This window comes from Podarcis liolepis (assembly GCF_965112155.1).
Source record: "Podarcis liolepis genome assembly, chromosome: 4".
Lineage (NCBI taxonomy): Eukaryota > Metazoa > Chordata > Lepidosauria > Squamata > Lacertidae > Podarcis > Podarcis liolepis.
Window position 1 is genome coordinate 27,280,889 of NC_139558.1, and position 15,400 is coordinate 27,296,288.

Here is a 15,400-nt window from a genome sequence, read left to right on the forward strand (position 1 = left end):
ACATTACATCCTACTTTTTATTTTAAAAAATCAAATATTAAGTTAATTTTTTTTATCCTTGGCATTAAATACATGGTAAAGGACCAACAGGAAGAGGCAAGTACGATTTGCAGAAGTTACCTGTGACCTTCTCACTTAGCCACAAGTCCAGTTGTAGTGCTCTGACTTACTTTTGGTAACTCGGTTTTTACCAAGGAGTCGTCACCTGTGCAAGCAACACCAATGTTTGAAAGAGAATAATTCATTCTTATGACCTCATGCCTCCAACAAATGTGACACATCCTATTTTGACGTTAGATGTCTGAAAGATCAATAGACTAAAAGGAAAGGAAAGGTTATACATGGCAACGAAAAGCAGGAACTGCATTTAATCTGACAACAATAAATTACTGTCATTGGTTGAGAACCAAGAAACTGGGAACTTTCAACAAGGAGTGTGTTCTTTATGTGGCAAACTTCCTGGGACATTATCAATCAGCATAACCTGTCATTAGCTCTTCACTTTACAAGCATATAAAATATATTGTGAACTTAACGTTTCTTCCGATTATACTGATATTGCAATAAAGTACTGCAATAAAGTGCTTTCACAGCGTTGCATGTTTACTTGGGGGAAGGGGATCCAATTGTGTTCAGTGCAGCTTACTCCCATGTAAGCATGCACAGGAGAGCAGCCTCAGTTCACCAGTAAGTAGGCATCGTTTCCTGTGGATTTAAACCACATAACCAAATAAATTTATATGTAGCTCATATGTTTTCGATTAGACTTTCTACCAACATTCACAAAAAGCAGGACTCGTATCAAATTTATGTTAAACATGGCAGTTCAATATTTAACATGGGTTGCACCTTTCTCACGAGTTTTTTGGAGCAAATAAAAATGCTCCTCTGCAAAAATCCAATGGCAGCACTGAAATTTGCAAAACAAAAACAAAACACTGTTCTTCCTGTTGTACTATATATTTTCCCTGGCCCAGCCTTTGATATTTGTAACCGTTATATTAACATGCACTATATACCATTGCAGTTTCTGAATACTCATGCCCATGGGCAACCGATTATCAGCATACATTATATTTTTACCCTCTTGCGCCAGACGGACTTTTGTTAATGTCACAAAATGTGGCCCTACAGGGTCAATAGGCAAGCCAGAATGAAGTCAGGACCCCAGATGCGTCCAGAGAAAGGTGGTGAGGGCAGGATAATAAACAGGAAAATGCAGACTAGTGCAGCACAGGACTCGAGGAAGCTAATTTGGAGAAAGAGCTAACTGAAGGAGCAGCACAAGGCAGATGAAGCAGTTGAGGTCAGAGACAGAAGAACAAGTAGGGCTGCTGATTCTTCTGTAAGCACAGAACTGTTGGCCAGCCTGTCAGGAGCCCTTTCCTTCTTTCCTCCTTTTTCATGGGCTGCTGGCATGCAGGAGCTAAGAAGAACAAGAAAGCTCAAAGGGTTTCAAGGGAGTTTATTCCAAGACAGCATGAGGCTGAGAAGCAATTCCAGGCATGTGCACATTAGATGGGGGGATAATTCCTGTTGAATCCAGAAAGATTTATCTCTGAATAAATATGCTTAAGATGAGGCTATCAATCTCACGCTAAATACCACATTTTGTGTGAAGGTCAAACACGTGCTGTTCCCAAATGAAACAATAGTTTGCAGCTCTGTAACTCCCAATCCCATAATGGAACATCAGGGTAAGACTTGCATGCCCTTTTCCAATATACTTTGTGGTGAAGTAAATAGCAGGATTTGAACTTCACTTGTGTTTTCTTAAGGGTTTTTTACTCCTAAGACGGTCAAAGATACAGTTTATAGATCAATCTGGAATTATTTCCCTTTGCTCTGTAAAAAAACTATATCTTCGAAACAGAACTAGGAGCACCATAACGGTGAATAAAATTTGTTAACTGCTAAACCTTCATGCTTATGAGTCCTTTCTGAGCAAAGCCAAGGTACTCAACAGTGTTGCCATCCAAAATCTGGGGTTTGCATCCAAAATCTTCACAATTCTCAGACATGTTTGCCATAATGAAGCAGTACTGATGCAAGTTGGAAACAAAAATACTCCATCATCTGATTATCTGTGTCGCTTCTCTTTTGTTGTGTTTGCTTCTCTGAAAGAGGCTATTTTATCAATCACTCATTCGAATATATTTAGAAAGTCCCAGCTCAGGAGTTCTTATATAGGAAAATAATGGTAGTAACACATCTATAAAGGTTTGTGGTTTGTATTTTCATATTTAGAGCTCAGCTGCTCCAGTGTAGTAATCTGGAAAGTAATTTAATTAACATTTCTAACTGGCTTTAATACACGGAGTTGTTCAAAAACTTCCATATAAAATGAAACGCAACATCAAAATTTGTTTCCTAAGTGAAAGCATAACGGATACAAATTAAATTTTGAATGCTGATTCAAAGGAGCATATTACATTGTAAGTAATACCCTTCATAAATAACTTGCTGCAAACCAACTGAAGAAGAAAGAAAAAACAGAATCATAACTATTGAGTTTGGGAACACTTTAGTTTTTGGAATCATCTCACTTAATGTAATAGGACTACTTTGAAATAAATAAATTATAGCTTGCATCTTACCGTGATTCTAAACTCATTACTTGGAAGTGAGCTCCACTGATTTTGGTGGGACTTACTGACAAGTAGATGTGCTTAGAATCATCATGGAGTAAACTGTTGAAGAGCAAATATCAACAGGTTCATCTTTTTAATGAGAAATTGGTAGTATGACAGAGAGCCAGTAAAAGAGAGCCCTACATTAACCTTGTTTCAAAGTGATAAAGTGATTCTACATTAGGAATCAACAAGCTGGAGTCCATAATTTGGCACTAGTTCTTGAAGAGATGCTATCTGTCAACCTGTCGCTGTCCCACCACTAGCTGCTATCGGTGGCCTGCTGCCAAGATTGGTCACCCCTCTCTCTCTCTCTCTCTCTCTCTCTCTCTCTCTCTCTCTCTCTCCAAGGAACAGCAGGGTGCTTGAGGTAGGGGAAAGAAGAGCAAAGAAAGGTCAGAAACAGTGAATGAAACTCCTCCGCAAGATACCTTCTATGCATTGTACATTCACAGAAGACTCCCATAGAACAGCAATAAAACAAATCAGGAGTGGTGAGCCCCACCTCCCTCTCTCCCTGTTTCTGTTAGCGCCACTCCCCACGACAAATGAGAATGTGAGTTTTGACAGTGCAAGAAACAATGCCAGTCAAGTCAAAAGCAACCTTGGCAGGTGTGCCAGTGGCAAAACCTAATGCATCATGCGGAAGGCTTGCCAGCTGCACTATGAGGGCCAGTGTGAACATAATACGGTGTTGAAGTGGCAAGTGAAGGACTCACACAAAATATGTTCATGTATACATCTCACCACTCTGCCATTTTGAGCATTGCCACCCAGCCAGATCCACAACATGCTTGTTCACACAGTGCATTGTTAAACTATGCAATTCACGACCGCATGACGTGGTGACAGCTGCCAATCTTAAGAGGTTGAAATGTGGGTTAACCTATCCTAGCCATACTGGCTGTGCAGGCATGACAATTAGTCTACACTGCAAACATGTTTTTGCCATAGACGGGACTTCATCCCGCTCTACGGAGTCTTCTCTGTGGTCAGCACAATTAGGAAGCACATTATTTAATGCTGCAGGCTGGCTTGACAAGTAAAACAGAACTGCCGAAAGGAAGACAGATAGGGAACACTCAGTCTATACCAAAGAAACTTGACAGTGAAATGAATATGCTTCACAAACAACTATGGCACACAATAAGCCAAAGGGCAGAGTTACCGTATCACTTCAGTAACAGCATGAGCCCTAAATATAGGTGTTGCCTTGAGTGTATAAAGTGTCAAAGAGGATTCTGGAGTTCAATCTAACTTTACATCACGTTGTCATCCTTTCTTCTGCTGCCTCCAAAAAACCCCATTAAAGAGGTAGAGAGCAACAGGTACCGTAAGTATGCCAGCAAGCCATTAGCAGGGGGGATAGAATTGAATCTCCACTCCCAATTCCCTCAAAGTTACCTACCTCTAAGAACAGCTGCCAACCATAACTGTAGTGAACATTCTCAGTATAGCTTTTGCATGCTGGACTGATGGTTTTTAATTAAAAAAAAAATGCTTGTATCAGGATACATCCTCCAGAATTGAAATGAAGCCAAAATACAATTCAGACTCAGAAAGTATTTTTAAAAAATCTTTTTTATGATTATGACTCCTATAATTAGAGCTTACTGCTTGGTGAAATATTTCTCATTTCCCTTTTGATCATAAATACCTCTCATGCATTTTTTTATTAACTGAGCATTGTAAGCTTTTTTTTAAGCTGCACTAAATAAATATGAACTATTATCAATTTGAAAAGAGTTTCAGAGTGGAACTGCACTTTTAAAATAGGCATTGTGAGATTAACAAGTATCACTGAAGGATTTCATGTGCGAGACTTTCAGAAGTGCTTAGCTGTGGCCCAAATTTGATTATATTGAAGCGTCCGATAAAACACAGGAAAGCAGGAATTTTGAAATCTAATGGTAACGTATCACAAGGCAAGCCTGTACTTTGGTTGTGCCTCATGCATGGTTCAAAATGTCTACTGATTTCAGTAAAATGTCTACTGATTTCAGTGGTATGTTTAGGTTTATAGAATGATATCAAATAAGTCACACTTAAGTAGGACTTAAGTAAATTGATTTCAGTGATTCTAGTGGGCTTCTGGTGCAAAGGAACACCGTAACGGAAGCCAGAGTGCATGGAAATGCCGTTTACCTTCCTACCGCAAAGGTAGCTATTTATTTACTTGCACTGGCGTGCTTTCAATTTACTAGGTTGGCAGGAGCTGGGACAGAGCAACGGGAGCTCACCCCGTTGTGCGGATTTGAACCACCAACCTTCTGATTGGCAAGCCCAAGGGGCTCAGTGGTTTAGACCACAGCACCACCCGCATCCCTTTTGTGAAATATATATTACATAGTCAAGATGTACATCCTCATTAATTCAACATTTTTGCATTTTAAGAAGTGAGACCTTCCTTTATACAAAAGGCACGTGTAACAACTCCATTATCAGTTAAGCAGCCCAACCCAATCATGATAAACATTTGTGATTAGCACCTTTCTTTCCCGGTCATATGAGCTGGTTCCCTGATAAATTTTTACTGAATTATTGTTTCATTTTCTGCGGTTTGCTTTTATGTACACCAATTAAAAATGCTAATGACTAAGCAGTATGAACATAAATGTCTTAAATAAAACAAACACAATTATGTTTGTTAGCACTTACACCTGTTTATGAATATACAATAATAATATGGTGTTTGTTCCATAAAGTTGCAAGTTATTCCTTTTTAACCTTCAGCCAATCTCCAAAAAAATAAAAAATAAAAATTACATTAATAGTTTTGGGGGTGTTTTTAAGGTCTCCAATGAGATTTTCAATGTATTGTTACAAAAGTTGGGTGCCTCTCCCCCGCTCTGCTGAGCGGTGGCAAGAGCCCATGGGATTCCAGGCACTCACTCAGTTCTGTGTACCTCTGGAGAATTGAAACACAGCGGAGACTGCCGTAGCTTTAAGGGAGAAAATGTTTGTTCACCTATTAACACCTTCAGTCTGCAGGGAGGGAGTCCAGATCTTACAGCATGGTCATTTCAAAAAGGACTTGTACCTTCTTCCTCATTCTCCTTCCCACAACCAGGCTCTTTTCCTGTCACCTCAAACACACAGTTACCCTGGCAGCTTTCCAAACCCCTGTCTCTGTTCACGCCTCAGGGCAAGGGGCGGGGAGGACAGTTCTCTTGCATTGCCAATGCCCCTCTATTGTTTCTTAAAGGGCAGGTCATTTTGCATAGGCTAGTCCAAGAATTCCTCTGCCGTTTGTATTTCTCCCTTCACATCCCAATCAAAATCCTTTATTAATTTCTAGCCTCCCCCCCCCCCAAATATATATATATATATAACAGTATGTTGGGAGAGATTTGAGACCCTGGGGGGGGGTATATCTGTGGTGCCACTTGAAGTGTGCTTGACAAAAGCAAAACAACCAGCCAATAAATATTTAGGAGGTGGAATTGTAAAGGGTTGCCCCTGTATATCTGGTAAACCACATACTGAGCCTGCCCCTGCATATTGAGGAAACCAGGACTGAGTTTTTGTGTGATGAGACTGTTTGCTCAGTTCTGGTACTGAAAACATACTACTGAGCTACTAAGCATGTCCTTGAGAGCACATGGCTCTTTAAATCTGTGTTTCCATCACCACCACTACTTTGTACCTGGCTCCAGTTGGTAGATCTCAGGGTTCTAGTAAAACAAAAAAAGGAAGTTTCACAAGCCCAACATATCTCATCCTGGCACTAGATCAACTTCCATCAACGGTGTCTCAAAAAAAATTTCACACATCAATTGGGAAGGCAGGCGAACTAATGCCAGTGCACTGGAAGAAGCAAAGATCACCATGATTCTTCAACATCAACTTCGTTGGACTGGTCATGTTGCTCAGATGCCTGATTATTGTCTTCCAAAGCAACTACTCTATTCCAAAATTTAAAATGGGAAGCGTAATGCTGGCGGTCAACAAAAGAGGTTTAAAGACTCTCTCAAGGCAAATCTTTAAAAATGTAGTATAAACATTGACAACTGGGAAACACTGACCTGTGAATGCTCCAGTTGGAGACACTCAAACTCAGGACGAAAGGGGAAAATGTGAACATTTGGCAAACTCCTACCCGGAAACCTATGTCTCCACTGTGGAAGGACATGTGGATCCAGAATTGGCCTCCACAGTCACTTATGGACTCACTGTTAAGATCGTGTTCATGGAAGACAATCTTACTCGGCTATGAGTGAGCTGAAGAAGAAGATTATTTCCCTACTGGTTGCAAGGATTATATTTATGCCTTCACTGTTGACTGTATTTATAGGCCATGATCAAAGGTTCAGGAATGAAGCACCATCAATAACTGCTTTATACAAAAGTGGCCGATGTATGTATTTATTATTTCCATTTATGAGTCGACTAATAAAAATATTCTCTAAGTAGCCTGTAGCAGCAATATAAGCAACATTTCAAATATAACTTGCAGCAATTCAATAATAAAACAATAAACTGGTAAAACAACCCTGCAATAAATCCAGCCATAAAATCCAATTCAGCATAAAACAAGCACCAATCGACCCCAAGCAACCTGTACAATGTTTACAAAGTTCTGGAATAAGTTGCAGAGGGCTATGTTTTGTTTTCTATAGTCCGACAAAGCAACACCTGCTACATGCATGGTTTATTAAAATATATTAATATTGTATACTTGTACTTTTGCATGATTGTTCATAAATGTAAAAATATTTAAACTTTATTCATAGCATTAACTTGAACTGAATTCTATTTTTATATACCTTGAATTCTCCAGGTAGAACAAGAAGAGAGGAAACCCATTATGCTTCAAAATAAGTTACGCAAACAATCCTAATGATGTGTACATGAGTAAAACGTTCCCCAAGGCTGCAATCTCATACCTACTTATCTGGGACTTGCTTCTAAGTAGACACATACAGGATTGCACTATGATTTTCCTAGAACTAAGTGTATAATGCACTTGGATATGAAAATACATTCTGACATCTCAATGTATTTGCTGCTTAAGAACTTGATTCTTTGCCCATGCTGTGCTCTAGGAATTTTGTTCAATGTTCACTATTTTTAATGAGAAACCTTAACACTTCCATGACTTTGGATCAAGGCATTAAAGTTCAAGCGTGTAAATCAAATCAGCCCTCATTTCTCAACATTTGCATCTCCCTCACAGGCTATACCAATTTGGCCCGTTCTTGCATTTGATCTGGTTTGAGCCTTGTCTACATTTGCTTTATTTTATCTATATTTTATTAAATTTCTATACTGCCTTTTATCCAAGCATCATAGGACACTTTACAATATCAAAACACAAAAACACGTAACATACTAACAAAAACAATATGCATACACACCCATGCACACACCCACAAAGATTAAAAGGCCATAGTTTTTTTATTTGCCCAACAGCTTGGGAGAAGAAGAATGTTTTTGCCTGGCCAATAAAGATCTGTAACAAAGGCACCAGGCAAACCTCTCTGGGGAGAGCATTCCGCAAGTGGGGAACCACTGCAAAAAAAGGCCTAGTCTTGTTCTCTGCCTCCCCCCCAACCATTGTTTACTGGAGTATACTGGAGTAGCAGGAAGAAACACTCCGGTTTGTTCCAAAGTTTTCCAAGCACTGGATGATTACTAAACCCTCAGAAAACATCAGAGAGGATTGGGACACTCAACCTGCCCTGCTTCCTCCTTGGAGGAGTAGAGAGATAGAAACAGCAGTGTGCTTTTGACTGCCAGTCCTGTTGTATTTGAGCAGGGGGAGCCTTTTAAGGGGAAATTATGGCACTGTCTCTATCGTGGAGCAACGTTTCACCACTGATAAATTCAATAGGAGGCTGGTGGCGAGGTTGGCTCCAGCTTTCAGCCAAGTGGGCTCAAACATGCCTAATTCTGTGCTGGATTCTAGGCCTAAAACTATGTCTGCAATACTTCTGAAACACATGTGTTCAAATACTTGGCTTCACTAAAAAAAAATTTGCGCATGCATGCTGGCATGAACTTTATTAGTTGACCCAGTTCTCATTTAGCAACAACCTGAAGCTTGCTTTATGAATAACTACCAACTTAAGAAACACTCAAAGATATCCTCTGAAGACAAGAAGGTTTGAGCTCCAATTTATTCCATCTTCCATGAAAACAAGGGATGTCTGGTATGGTGTCTGGTATGTCTCCAAACCTGTCTAAGTAACTTTTCCAGTGAGGTATATAGTGATGGATGACTTAAAAAATCAAAATGAATATATGAATACCATGTTTTGTAAATATGTAAAATTCCCACTTGTTTACAAGGATATGGAAATTATAAATGAAAAATTGTAAAGCAAAAGGGTTCATTCTAGGTTGTTAAAAGATAGCACCCATCAACTCAAGTCAAGAGCCATGGGCATTCTAGTAAATTACACAACTATAATCTTAATTGTCAGGTAATTGGCCTAGGGCTTCACCTTTGCAAAATTCTCAAGAGCATAGCATGAAATTGTCCAACTGTAATTAAAACTTTGCAAAGTTAGAATCAGCAACATGTGCCCCTAAATCAGCACCCAGGCCAGATCCAAACAGACACATAAAATTGGCACATTCTACTGTACAGCCGTACCACCGTTTACGTAACCCTCTGGTTACGTAAACTTTGGGATGTGTGCACAGCAAACCTGGAAGTATTTTACTGGGTTTCGCCCCATGCGCATGCACAGAAGCAGTCTGCGCATGTGCAGAAGCAGTCCTCAGGTTGCAGAAACCTTGGGATCCGACCGAACCTCCGGAACAGATCCTAATCACAACTGGAGGTACCACTGCATGAACAACCATAAACATACTTACGCCATTACCACGAGCTATCAAAATAATTCCACTTCCAATACCAATGCAAAAATATCTAACAATCTTAGATGTGGTTTTTAATTTTAATTCTAAACCAACCAGTCACGCCAGTACATCAGGTAAATCCAAGTAAATTCAGGATAAATTATATGTTAATCTGATTTATAAAATTAAAAACTTGGGTTCATACTCAGCAGTTCATAGCATCTTTCTAACTAGAGAGAACTGTGAGCTATGACTGCAAAAATACTCTTCTAGTACATAGAAACTGATGCAGTTGCTTGCCACATAGGAAAGATTTAAAAACTGCACACTGGAAAAAGGAATGTGAATAAGTAGCTCTCTATAGCATATTGATAAAATGTAAGAACTGTGTAGTATTAAGAGCCTTTGCCAATTATCCTTGCCAATATCATTCTAGGCATACATTTTAATGTTCAGACAGGACATCAGCAATGCTATAGTTTCTGCTTTCTAATATACTAACCAATTGTTATCTGAGGCTGCTTTAGTAGGAAGTAAATACATGACAGAATACAAATGCTACAGGAGATGGTGTGCATAGCAAGCATCATTGATTTTGTCATCAAGTACAAATTGTAAACTGGAAGAAGTGCTCTCTTTTCTAAAATGGAAACGAACAGTTTTAACAGCTTTGCTGCTTAGATGCATGCCGGCCGACTTAATTCAATATTCTTGCCTCTTTCAATGCACAGTGAAAAGTAGCCCACAACAGACCAAACAATTAAATAAGACATAATATGGGCTGTAAGTAAGGTTCCAGTTTATGTAAGGCCTACCTACAGCTGAATCATAACAAAATGTACCCTTAACCGTCACTTAAACCGAAAGAAACATATCTGCATCATACCAGAGGTCTTATTTGTGGATAAAAGCACAGATATAGAGTGTCAAATGTGTGTTCAGTAAAACGGTATTCTAATATATCTGTTACATTACTCTCAAACAGTACTACAAGCCTTGGTCCATTTCCCCCCCTAAAAGCAAACATTTCAGACTGCAAAAGCATTAAAACTTCATAGTTACATATTTGAACACAGTTAGCATACTGTAGTATGTGCTTTCCAATATTCAAGTCACAATTATCCACCGTTCATACTATATATGCATCAAATGTATCAAACATTAAAGTGCTCAGTTATTACATCTATCGAAATAGGTGATTTGTTATGACTAAACCTAAGGCTCTGAGAACACCGTTACATTGCATTGCTTATGACATCAAGCACCATGGACAGGACTGAAAATCTGCAGGACCATGGACAGCACCAAGGATTCGCAGCTCTATGTACTGCAGTTTCATCACATAAAACTGCCTTGCAGACTTTATTCCCGAACAAAATAAAATGTCTGCTGTTAAGAAGCAGACTCTGAATATTTCCAGCCCACAAAGCAGTTTCTCCTTTCACTTTAACAATAAGCAGCAATTTGTTTTTGTCACACAAGTAAGCATTCAAACTCTTAAAGATACTATTTAAGGACTTGCAAACCTGAACTGATGCTTGCATCCCAGCAGCTCTTAGATCACCACTGCTCTGCTTATAAATAAAGGTAATATATTCAATGTAAACTTTAAAAATTATCTGCTGGGGGGTTTACTTCTTATATCCTGTTTCCGTGACAAGCAAATCCTTTCAACAAGCGTTGCTTTCCTTTAAATAAAAAATAAGTTGGCCAATACTCATTACATCTACAACGTTTAGATTTTCTTTGGATGGTCTAAGATTACATCAGGGTGATAAGCCCTAAAGAAAACACTGCAGTTCCACTACACAAGATAATATATTACTATCCCAAACACAATTCCTGGAAGTAGCTTCTACTGAAATCAACAAGATGCATCAATACCTAAATCAGGGCCTTGCATATATGTTTGTTTTTTTAACTGCTTCTAGGCCTTGGTTGTTTTTTTTTAAAGCACCAAACAGAAGTTCATGTACAAAGTTGACAGCTACTATCCAGAACCTCTGAAGCTAGACCCCATTGATTTCTGTGGAACTTATTCCCACAGCAGTGTGCACTGAACTGCAACCTTAGAAACACGTCACTACAGCAAGAGCAACACTTTTCTTAAAGGACAAGGTGCCTGAGGTTAAGGCAAAATGGGAAATCAGAATTATGTACAAAGAGCAAAGAGGCAGTCAGTATGACTCTGCCATCACTACTTTTTCCCACACACACAGTTCGCTGCAGACTCTGCTTGCGACTCCCATAAACCCAGGGCATATTCCAACTCCAGGGATTCGGCAGAGCAGACTTGAAACAGAGACATTTACACACAGAGAGAGAAGAAGAGCCACCTGGGATCACATCCTTTCCTCTAAGACTCAATTACCAGACTCTTAGGACACCCCAGGAAAATTACCAGGCTTTTGATTCCCTGAGTTCAACAGCATGCAAAGCTTTCGCAGCAAATGTCCCTCCAGGGACACACAAGAAAGTTCTTGACCAGTCCAAGAGCTGTCCTTCGTCGTCCAACCGGTTAGCCAGAAGCTGGGGAAGGGCACCAAACAGATGCCCAAGGTATTTGGCATTGTTCCCCTTAAACGAAAAACAAACCAACAAGCTCCAGAGAAGCAGCGCCTCCTCAGAAGTTCAGGACCCAACTCCATCCATCCCAACAACAGCCCTGATCCAGCAACTCGGAAGTTAATGCCCCCACCCTCCCCTGCGAAGAAAGCAGACCTTCGCACCTCCACGCGAATGACGCTTTTTCAGTTCCGGGAAACAAGCGAGATCCCCTGATCACTTAAGGGCCAGGGAAACCCCCGCTGGCGACCACGTCTCGGTCTCCCCTCCCCCTCCCACGCACCCCCCCCCCACCCGCCGCCTCCGCGCAGCAGCAGCAGCAGCAGCCCACGCGCTCCCGGGTCCTGCTCATTGGCACGCAGCGCCTCTTCCCCTGCCAAGCCGCATTCCAGCCCCTGGCAGTCAGAGCGGGGCCAGCGCGAGTCAGGAGCCCATCGCACACGATCAGGACCGGGGGAAGAGAGGGAGGGAGGAGAGGGAGGGAGAGAGAAGCAGCCAGAAACGAAGCCACAAACCTCAGCGTCGCCAAAGAGACCAACAGTGAATCCGAGGGATTGAAGGGGTGGGAGAAAGACATTGCCAAAGTGGTGGGGGTTATAAAAAAAAAACAAAACCACCTACACTCCTACCTTACAATCCTCCGGGCCGGATTTCACCGAGTACTCCTCCGCCTGCAAGTATTTTTGCAGCACGAGCTCGAACTCTCGGTAGCGGTCCTGCGCTTGCTGGTCGTAGTTCTGGTAAGCCAGGACGCAGCGGCGGCAAGAGCCGAGCCAATCCTCCTCCTCCTCCTCCTCCCCGCGGCGCCCTTCGCCATCCAACTCCTCGTCCTCGTCCCCCTCGCCTAGGTCCAGAGTGCAGTTGAGAGTGTCCGGGCGGGCAAGCCCGGCGAAGAGCTCGCGCAGCGTGTAGGAACTACAAAAGGGAAGGTAGAGCTCCGCCTGGGCCGAGGCTCCGGGCAGCTGCAGGCGGCGGCACGCAGCCTCGGCGTCGCCCAGCAGGCTGAAGCACTGGCCGCCGCCGCCGCCGCCCTCCGCCTCCGCCGCGCCGTCCATGCCGTCCTCCCTGCCCGCTCCCGCCCGCTCTGGGTCCCGGTGGCGCCCGGCCGCGACCTGCCTGGCCTCAACGCAGAGCCACAGGTGGTCGGAGAGCAGCACGGTGAAGAAGAGCAGCGAGGCCAGCGACAGGCGCCATTTCTGCGCCCGCTCCGAGTCCGCGAAGGGCTTGTCGGGCTCCCGCGGGCCGAAGCACACGCCCGAGCCGGCTCCTCCCGGGGGGCGGCTGCTCATATTTCGGGAGCGCGCAGCCCCGGCCGGCTCCACGGCGAGGGGGGCTCCGCAGCCGGGCTCGGCGGCCCCACGGGCATGGACACGGCGCGGCGGGGCGCCAGGCTCCCCCCTCAGAGAAGGGCGACGACGACGGCGGTGGCGGCGGCGCTAATGGGGGTGGCGGGGACGGTGGTGGTGGTGCTCCTGCGCGCTGGGCTGGGCTGGGCCGGTCGCCGTCCCCTGCCTCCCTCACGTTCCCTGTCACCCGGGCATGGTCAGAGCGCGGGCCCCCATTTTGGCGCCAACTCGGCCAGCCCACCGCTTCCCGCCCTTCGCCTCATGGCGCGCTGCTCCGCCGCCGCCCCCCACCCCGGCGCCCTGGAGAGCCAGCCGGGGGACCCCGCGAGCCGGGCCCCCGCTAGCCCCAGACGAGACCCTCCTGCTCCTCCTCCTGGCGAGAGGCTGGCTGCTGCGCGTCGCCTGGCCCGAGCTGCTGAGGAGACGCCGGAGGAGCGGCGGGGCGAAGGCTGCTGCTGCTGTGGCTCTTGCTGCGGCTGCTCCTGCTAGCACTGCTGGTGCCACTGCGCTGCGGCTTCTGCTGCTGCTGCTGCTGCCGCCGCCGCCGCCGATGCTGCTGCTGTTGCTTCTGCTGAGGCTCCCGCCGGGCACGACCCCCCCTTGCTCGCGGCGCGGATTTGGCTGCCTCCTGCTGCCCGGGGGCCACCCTCATCTTGGGGCCCTGCGCTAAGTTGCCGCCATCTTCGTCCGGGAGAAGCACTTTTTTGGGGGGAGCGCACGGCCCTTTGCGTCATCTCCTCCTGCGCCGCCAGCCTGGCGCATTGGCAGCGGCGGCGTGCTCTGCCTTCCCTCAACTGGGGGTGGGGGGGGGGAGAGAGCGAGCGAGCCGAGGGAGGGAGGGAGGAGGGAGGAGAGGAGAGGTTGGGGGGAATCGCCTGCCACGCTCTCCCCGCTCTGAGGACCCCCCAATCACCGGCATTCTGGCGCGAGGGGGCGGGGGCAATCTCCTCCTCGTGGAGCCGAGGAAGGGGAAGGAATGGATCGCGGGAAGCCGCCGGCGGTGAGTTCGCCTTCGCTGCTTTGCCGGGCGCCAGGCGCGGGGGGGGGGGTCTCGCTTGCTGCTGCTCCCCGCCCCCTGTCATGGGAGCCCCTCGCCCCGCTGCGCCCTAGAGAGCGGCCAGGTGTCACCTCGCAGCCGAGCGACTCCGCACCTCAGCCCGGGCTGCTCCATGCCCGGTGCGAGCGCAGCCAGCGACTTCGGAGCCCCGGGCCGGAGAGGGGCGCGTTGCACCCCGTCGCGGGGAACTTTGTCCTGGCTTGTGGTGGAGGGGGAGGCCTCCCGATTTGAGGAGCGGGTGGGGGGCGAGGAGAAGGAGGGGGAAGAGAGGTTTCCCTCAAAATTGCCCTCTCCCCCAGGTGCTTTCCTCTCACGGGGGGGGGAGGCGGGGGGGACACTTGTCTCTCGCCTCCCCACTTCTTGCCAGCTGGTTAAACAGAGCTGCCACCCTCTCTATGTATAGGGAGTTTGGAGACCTTTCTTATTCCCAGACACACATTTTAAAAAATAATGATAATATTTTTTATTAAATATTTTCTTTGTTTACAAGACTACCTACATTGTATCTATTTTCAGGTTGCAAAGTCTTTTTCCAAAAACCAGTCACATACAATGTGATACAGAATAAGGCTGGGGAAGAAGAAAAAGTGGGGAGAAGGAGGAAGGGAGGGCCTCCGCCACCACTTCCTTTGCCTGACTGCAGGGAAGTCAACACCTAGGGCAGGCATAGGCAAACTTGGCCCTCCAGATATTTTGGGACTACAACTCCCATCATCCCTAGCTAACAGGACCAGTGGTCAGGGATGATGGGAGTTGTAGTCCCAAAACATCTGGAGGGCTGAGTTTGCCTACGCCTAACCTGGGGGCTGAGGTTCCCCCAAAATATTTGAGGGGTTCACCCTCCAAAAGTTAATGGGCATTGCCATTCAAATGGTGTGTGTGTGCCGTGTCTTGTGGTCGATTAAGCTGGGCATGGCTTACCTGGGCTCCCCCAATTCAAGTTGGCACCCCTGCCTGACCATATTTTTTGAACATATTCCCAACATTTTCCTCAT

The 15,400-nt window shown here is 45.0% G+C and overlaps 1 protein-coding gene across 2 annotated transcripts in view; it reads right to left on the reverse strand.

The window, feature by feature from the left end:
• The window catches only part of NALF1 (NALCN channel auxiliary factor 1), a 343,012-nt gene extending 329,655 nt beyond the window's left edge, over positions 1-13,357 (reverse strand). Inside the window, exon 1 of one of the 2 annotated variants that reach the window (XM_083501319.1) lies at positions 12,632-13,339. In XM_083501319.1, the coding sequence (XP_083357445.1) occupies positions 12,632-13,291 (660 nt within the window). In that variant the 5' untranslated portion in view covers positions 13,292-13,339. Of the gene's footprint in view, positions 1-12,623 lie in introns of both variants that reach the window. The other variant, XM_083501320.1, reaches the window with a different exon arrangement.
• Between the last annotated feature and the right edge of the window lie 2,043 nt (positions 13,358-15,400).